Source organism: Bison bison, unplaced genomic scaffold (genome assembly GCF_000754665.1).
Source record: "Bison bison bison isolate TAMUID 2011002044 unplaced genomic scaffold, Bison_UMD1.0 scf7180017864472, whole genome shotgun sequence".
In the NCBI taxonomy this organism is placed as follows: Eukaryota; Metazoa; Chordata; class Mammalia; order Artiodactyla; family Bovidae; genus Bison; species Bison bison.
In genome coordinates, this window is record NW_011495033.1 from 1291262 (window position 1) to 1299273 (window position 8012).

Genomic DNA, 8012 nt, shown 5'->3' on the forward strand with positions numbered 1-8012 from the left:
TTCAGGTATGACCTAAATCAAATCCCTTATGATTATACAGTGAAAGTGAGAAATAGATTTAAGGGACTAGATCTGATAGAGTGCCTGATGAACTATGGATGGAGGTTCGTGACATTGTACAGGAGACAGGAATCAAGACCATCCCCATGGAAAAGAAATGCAAAAAAGCAAAATGGCTGTCTGGGGAGGCCTTACAAATAGCTGTGAAAAGAAGAGAAGCGAAAAGCAAAGCAGAAAAGGAAAGATATAAGCATCTGAATGCAGAGTTCCAAAGCATAGCAAGAAGAGATACGAAAGCCTTCCTCAGCGACCAATGCAAAGAAATAGAGGAAAACAACAGAATGGGAAAGACTAGAGATCTCTTCAAGAAAATTAGAGATACCAAGGGAACATTTCATGCAAAGATGGGCTTGATAAAGGACAGAAATGGTATGGACCTAACAGAAGCAGTAGATATTAAGAAGAGGTGGCAGGAATACACAGAAGAACTGTACAAAAAAAAAAAACACACAACAGATGAATAGATAATTACAAAACAGTCTGGAGACAATCACCGGGAGTAGTTAGGGAAGACTTCCTAGAGGACATGCTGTTTCAGGAAGGACTACGTTTGAGGGTCACAGGTGAGAGAACAGCACCTGCAGGAACTACAGGTAATTCCATGTGATTGGAGCAACTAAGAGCAGGCAGGTCAACCACCGTGGGGGAGGAGCCTGTGTGGGTCAGGTTGGAGAATTTGAACTTTATCCTGCAGTGCCAGTGGTAGAGTTTCCGAAGCGTTTAGCAGAGATCAGATTTACCAAGGTTAGATTTGCATTTCCCAAAGCTCACTGGGATGGAATGGGGGTGGAGAGATGGATTTGAGTGGCTGAGATTGGAACCTCGATGAACAGCAGCTGCCGTCCTATGGACACACATGGACAAATTAGATAAATATTTAGGAGATACAGATTCTATGGGTGGGGTCAGGGTGGGATGGAGAGGGACAATAACAGCCGGTGACCAACAAATACTGAAAGGATGTTTCACGGTATCTAACTTCGAGTAGGCAGTGATGCTATGATCTGCGAGGTACAGTTTTTTGTGGGGGGAGAAAGTGAATTACTTTACAGGTGTGTTTGAAACAGTTTAGAAATGTGTGTGAAACAACTGCCTGAGAGACAGCCCTCAAGCAGGTGGCTCTAGGAGGGAGGGACGGAAAGATTGATTGAAGTTTGTCAAGTGAGCTGGGGAGATTCTTCAGGGTGGGGCAACCAGATAGGCAACCAGCCAGCATCCTCCAAGACCAGAGCGTCAGGCTTGGTCTGAGCAAGGTCGCCAGCGGCAGGTTGATGGCGGCAGGGGGCGCACTCGGACTCAGGGTCTAGGAGCACTAGGCTGCTGGGGCTCTCACAGCCCTAGGGTGACAAACCAGCTCCCACAGTGTGTCAGAGAGACCAAGCTGAATCGGCGGGAGACAGAGGGCCCTCCGACGGGTTGTGCCTTGATGGGGGACAACCTCCAATTGGAGCTAAAACTCCGGAGCCCAGGCTGCATCCCCCTGCCCTGGCAATTCCTCAGGGGCTTGTCCAGGTCGCTCATCAGACCAGGAGCCTAGAGCTCTCCCGACCCCAAGCGTCTTCCCGGAGGCCTGATTTCTGCTAGTAGTTCTGCGCTGCCCACCTCCCCACCTTGCAGAGAGGCCCCTAATCTGAAGGAGAACGGGGAGTAAGGGAGTAGAGGTGGCACCCGGCAGTGGGAATGGGCTGGGGGGTCAGAGGCTGGAGGGGGTACCTGACGTCCTAGGAGACAGACAAGCCCCAGACTCCCACGTGGAGATCCCCGAGGGACACCTTCCAGAGACCGGACAGATGACACCCAGAAGTGCGGGTCGTGAATCAGGAGAGAAGAAGCACACCACGCCTGGACAGAGCTCCGGGGATCCGGAATGTGCAGACAGCGCTTGGACAGGGTACTGAAGGCAGGAGAGCGAGGATTCAGGACACAAAGCTCAAGGAAGACAGGATGGCAACATAGCGTGGGGAGGTGGCGGGAGGCAGAACGACCCACGTGGAGCCAGAGCATCGGGCGTGGTGCTCAGCACACAGTGAGAGCTGGGGACTACGAAGCGGGCCGGAGGAAAACGGAGCCAGGGAGCTAAGCGGGCTTCGGGAGGGAGACCCGCGTGCAGTTAGGGGAAGTCCGAGAGCTCCGGAACAGCGAGCAGAGGACCCAATCCAGGGAGAGGGTTTCCAGGTAAGACTCTGGAAAGGCGATGGGAGAATACCCCTGGAGCTTCCCGGCCAGACTGACTCCAGTTTTAAGCCGCAGACCTACAGCACCGCCACACGCAGCCCCCTGCCCCCACCAGCTCTCTTGTTTGTCTCCCAGTCCGGCCGGAACCGGCTTCTGCTCGTCGCGGGGCGGACGGGTGGCTGCCGATTGGTTAACGCCTGTTTCCAGCCCTGACTCAGCCAATCAGCGTGCGGCAGTGTTTTCTGCTGGGGTCGGAATAAAAGGGCTGGAATAAAGGGGGGGCAGAAAAGGCGCCGGCCGGGCCCGATACACACCAGTAGGACCCGGGTGAGCTGGATCCTGGGGACCCGGGTCCCGAGCTTGAGTGCTGGGGAGAGGAAGGTTCAGGAGTAAGGGCGTAGGGAGAAGATGTCTGCATAAAGGAGGAGAGACTGAATGGATGAGGAGCCGCCGGGGAAGAGGTTCAGGAGCGAGCTAGGGGATGGAGGAGCAGGGTTCGCTTCCATAGAAACGAGCTAATTGCCGAGGAAACGGCCCTAGACGGGGGTCGCGCAGGAGGCACGCGCCACCGGTTTGAACCGGCTTCGCCTCTCCCATGCGGGGCTCGCGTGGCCGCAGCGCCTAGCGACCTAGACAGCGGCCAATGGCGTGGCAGTTCCTGTGCCGTCAGGCCAATGAGCGGGCCGCGGGCGGGCCGTTCCGGAGCTCCGTGCGCTGATCTTGTGGTTAAGGGAGCCGGGTCTGGGGAAGGGTCTCCAGTGCGGTGCGGGCGGGCGGGCTCTGGTGAGGGTCCCGGGGAGTGGCAGCCATAAGGTGTGCCCCTGCCCAGGTATCCGAACCTCTGGCTGCCTCTCCTGACAGCTCCCAAGCTGCGTCAGGCCTGCTGGGAGCCTGCATTAGTTCCACGTCCCTGAGCATGCGTTTGTCATTTCGTGTTTCTGTGCCTCAGTTTCCCTCCGAGTGAGCCGAGAGAGAAGTCTTCCTGCCTGGCCGGGGCGGCTTCTCCCGGAGCTGCGGGCTGGCGGATGAGCCAGCGGCGGAGAGGGTGGCCCAGGGCCGAGGCAGGGCTGGGGCTTCCTTGCTGCGCGCACTTGTCTCCCGCGCTGCGGAGGGGGTGAGAAGCTGCGCGCGCTGCGGCAGCGGCCCGGGTTGGCCGCCCCGGCTGGGGAGGGCCGGGCGCTAACGCCGAGGTCCGCGCGCAGGTGGCTGCAGAGAGAAGCCCGAGCCGGAGTCGGGTCGCCGCGTCTCGCCGCGCCTCGCCTCGCCATGGCGCCCACCCTGGCCACTGCCCATCGGCGCCGCTGGTGGATGGCCTGCACGGCCGTGGTGGAAAACCTCCTCTTCTCGGCAGTCCTCCTGGGCTGGGGCTCGCTGCTCATCATGCTCAAGTCGGAGGGCTTTTACTCCTACCTGTGTACTGAGCCAGGTGAGACGGATACCCGGGTTGAGGGGTGGTCGTTCCGGGAATAGGGGCTTTGGGAGGGGACGAGGGCGGTGTATACTCAACCAGCAAGACCACCTCACTGCGCAACTCCTCCTAGTTAGCAGAAGGCCCATTTAAACCTCCTCCCCCCTCCAGCTCTGCTGGGTACAGATCATCGTCCCTGTTTTTTGGCTGAAGACATTGAGGCTTAGACAGATCTTCTGACTTGCATGAGGTCTCACAGCTGGAGACTGTCATAGATCCAGAACCCCCAAGTCCAGGGTGTTCTTTCCACCACCCGGGAATATGACTGGACTCCTCTCCTCCCAGTGCCTGGCACATCACTTGCCTTGCAGTAAACATGTTGCTCTCTGACTGTAAGAAAGAGGAACTCCTGACTCAGTGGCTGGGGTGCAGCAAGAGAGAGGAAGTGGCTTGGCCTCCACCCCATGAAAGGTTCATCTAGAATCTAGATGGTTTTCAGTCAGGCCTTGAGTGTCTAAAGGGCTTGTCGGATACAATTTCTTTTCTATTTTTGCTGCTTTCCAATTTTCCAAAGGACATTTCCTCCCACAGGCTGTGAGAACATCTCAGTGGCCTTCTTCCCCTGTGAGGGGGAGGGGAAGGGGGTATTTCTGGAAATGACACTAGGGCTGTCCTCTGCCTTTGCCACACGTTGGTATAACTAAATGAAAGCTGAGGATGCCTGTCTACAAGAAATCTCACCCCCCACCCCCGTGGTCACACCCGATGACCTTGTTTGAGGATTCTGATTGCTGAAGGTCAGTGGGACTCATGTGGCTCTCACTCTCTACACTTCTATCCCCCTTTTCAGCAACCTTGATAATAAATATTTTCTTCTGCCCTCTGTCACTTCCTAATGGTTGAAGTGAGTAGGGTCTCTCCCCAGTACCTTTGACAGCCAGCCCCCGCCCCAGTTCCCTTGGATGAAAATAACCCAAGTCTGACCTGCATCACACCACCAGCTTGCCATTTTTTCCCTCCCAAGACTGCTAACTTTGAGGGAAGAGAAAGCTTTGGACCGGCTCATGCTGCGTGTAAGCCGGTGTAGAATCCTTGTTTTCCTACTCTGATCTTCCCAGGAGGTTGCTGAGCATTCCAGTTACTAGGGAAGCTTCAGCTGGAAGAGGTTAAGGACAGGAGAAAGGGAGGAGATGCTGAGACTGCCTGAGAGAGGGCAGAGAGTATATCATCTATAACCTTTAGCCTTTAGCCACTCAGAATTATTTCCTAATAGCCTAAGGGTTCTTGGCAGACCTTTCCCCACATCAGCAAGAAACCTTGGGAGACAGGAAAGTCACTCAGACCTTGTTCCTTGAACAAGCTTTCTGCTTTGCCTGAGAGATGTTAGGAGATTAATGACTGGAAGGGAACAGGTTGGAGCATTTGGCACCTCCTCTCCTCTCTTGTGGATCATGACCCTTCCTACTTGCCTCTGACAACTTTCTTCTGGCTGCATAGAGGGGTTAAAGAACAGAAAAAAAACCATCATCTCCAGATGAAGCTTTTAGCATCTCATCCAGACTGGAGGACTGAGGTGGTCAATTTTTTTTTTTTTGTCCTACTGTGGTGTCAGAAGGTCAGATTCTAGGGTGGTTTATTTTCCCCCCACGTTGCCCACTGATGTACTTTATTTTATGGTCTTGGCAGCGCCGGGGCTGGTCGCTTCATCCCTGCCCCAGCCTTGGCTGCTTCCTTCACTGAAGTGGGAGGAGTCCCAGCGATCGTGCTGACAGCAGTGCTGAGTTGGTGTTTAAGCCCTTTTGAGGCTTGCCTGGTCCCTCCTGTAAACCAAGTGAAGGTGAAGGGTCAGGATTGTGGGTTGAACATCAACTTCTTATCCTGTGCCTTTTGTTCCTGGCTCTGATTTTGGTTTTTCTGACTATCTGGCAAACCCGCTGACCCAGCATCCGTGGCGGGCAGGCCTGCTGATTCCACAGGGCTTATCTCTTCTGGCCTCCTTGTTTCTTGGAAGTCTGAGCAGCCTGTTGCCTTGCAGGGCCTGGCATCCCCGTGTCTTGCCTGGCTGGGAGTACCTGGAGGATTTGAGGATCAAGATTTCTGCTTAGGCCTAATATTGTCATACTTGGGGACAGCTGAATTGCAGAGAAACAGTTTGGCTGTTTATTGCATTTATTGAATGAGGCTTGTGAAAAGCTGACCAGTCTACAGCTGATTGAGATGCAAATTTGTCAGCGTTTTGTGGCTTTTAGGACCCATGCTTTGGTTTGGAAAATTTGCCTGAACCTGTTGAAAGGTCCTCAGAACTCTTGCTCGGGACTCCAGCCAGGATCCGGTCACAGACACAGTGTCGGGTTCCAGCGTGGCGAGGTGGGACAAAGAAACAAAGAGCTGGGTTTTCCGTTTCCCCTCAGCTCTTTAATCCCTGTCCACCCGATGGTCAGGGTGGATGACAGGGGCTGGGGACCTGGGTTGGCACTTGGCTTTGCCTCCCCAGCCCTCTGGTGTGGGCAGGAGACCAGCTGGGTTCCCAGCCCCAGCTTTCCCAAACCTGTGCCCTTTTGGCCTCTGGATGGCCGCTGTCACCAGCCCCACCCCCCACCCAACCTGTTTCTTCATTTTTCTCTCCGCTTAGGGGGCTAGTGCTCCCTGTGGATGTTTAATCTCTTTTATCTGACCCACACCCTCAGGAAACATTTTCTGAGATGCTGTGCTGGGCGCAGAGTAATCCAGGCCCTCAGGGGGTCTGCAGTCAGCCAGCATCAGAGAGTCACCACACACAGACCTACCCAATCCCACGTGGTGGTCAGACCCCAACAGAGAGCAGTGTGCCGGGGTCATGGGGGGTGAGGGGGAGAGCAGCCATGGGTATCTGGTTCAGCTTGGGTGGGGGGCTCTCTGATGCTTAGGCAGAAGCGTGGAGGGCCAGAAGGAGTGAGTCAGAAGAAGACAGGCAGTGAGCCCCTGAAGCAGGCTGTGTGCTGAAAGAGAAGAGGGAAAGGACAGAAGGGGAGATGATGACTGGAGAGATGGGAAGGAGCCTGCAGGGCCCTGGGGAGGTTGGATCTCCTTTTCAAGGCAGGAAGAAGCTCCCGAGGTAGAAGAGACGGTCAGATTCACCTATTAGCCTCTTAGGAATTATTGAGGGTTTGCCACATGCCAGGCGCTGGGTGGGATCATGGAGGGGTGGGGGGCGGCTCTGGAGATGGGAGATGTGGCTTCTGCATGAGGAAGCCATGGTCCAGCCCAGCCATGGACCCCAAGGCAGCCCCCAGCTCTGTGCTCTTGACCTCCTCAGTGACTCTGTTTCGGTGACCAGGGGCTGTACCCTTCATTGAAACAAAGTAGGAAGCTGGCCCCCGGGACCGTGAGAGGGCAGGGCCAGGCCTGGTCCCCACCAGACCGGGCTGAGGCTGAAGAAGTAGACATGAGACGGTCCCCGCCACTTCACGGCCCTGCCTCGTTATGTCTCTTCCGCTGGTGGTATGTCTCAGACGTCACTGCTGGCACCTTTCACTTTTATTGCTGTGAATAGGCTTTTTTCCACTCCCCACTCCCTGCAACCTCGGTTTATTTTGGATTTTTTTTTTTAATTCTATACCCGGGGTGAGAGGCCTGCAGGGCCTCCAGCCTCAGAATGTATCACAGAGGAGCTGATGCCCTCGGCCCTCCTCACCAACCGCCTTCCTCCTTCCCGTGACCTAATTTTCCTCCTCCACAGCCGCCTGCCCCCACCTGCCTTCTTGGCGTCCCATGAAGGTCCTGTCCAGCTTGGTTGGCTTTCAGTGACTTCATGGGAGCATCTCGGGGGCGGTTCCCATTCTCGCTAGGTGACACGAAGGGCCACCTGGCGTGGTCCCTGACACTGCCAGCCTCGCGCGTCTTTTATTCTCTCAGCATTTTCTCTCTGAACTGCCTCTGACCCAGGTGGTACAGCATCAGTACAGCCTGAAGGTCAGGAGAGCTTTGAGGTCCAGCCGCCAAGACTCAAGTCTGGCTTCCCCAGGTACCGTCTGTGAGACCCCAGGTACCTGTTTGGGTACTCCAGATGGCCAGATGTGAACCAGTGGGTGGAGGGGGAGGTGCTCAGTGACAAAGGAACCACTAGTGTGGAACACAGCGGCCAGCACACACCGGCCCTCTGTGACCACAACCAGGGGACCAGACCCTGGTCTGGCCAGCGCGGTCCTCTGATTGTCTGTGTCCTGGCTCGTGCTCGCTGTGTATGAGGCTGACCTCTCGCCTACATACCCCCTGCCAGACGGAGATGCTGCTTCCTGTTGCCGGATAGACTAAGGATTTGAGAGAGACAGGGTATCCTGGGGCAGTGACCATCAGCAGGGAAGTCCAGGGGCTGGTATTGGGTGGGTGG

The 8012-nt window shown here is 55.5% G+C and overlaps 1 protein-coding gene across 1 annotated transcript in view; it reads left to right on the forward strand.

Annotated features, from left to right (window-relative positions):
• The first annotated feature begins 2524 nt into the window (after nt 1–2524).
• The window catches only part of SLC43A2 (solute carrier family 43 (amino acid system L transporter), member 2), a 39744-nt gene continuing 34256 nt past the window's right edge, over nt 2525–8012 (forward strand). The window contains 2 exon segments of the mRNA XM_010861340.1: nt 2525–2562; nt 3438–3661. Coding sequence (XP_010859642.1) covers nt 3502–3661 — 160 coding nt within the window. The 5' untranslated portion in view covers nt 2525–2562; nt 3438–3501.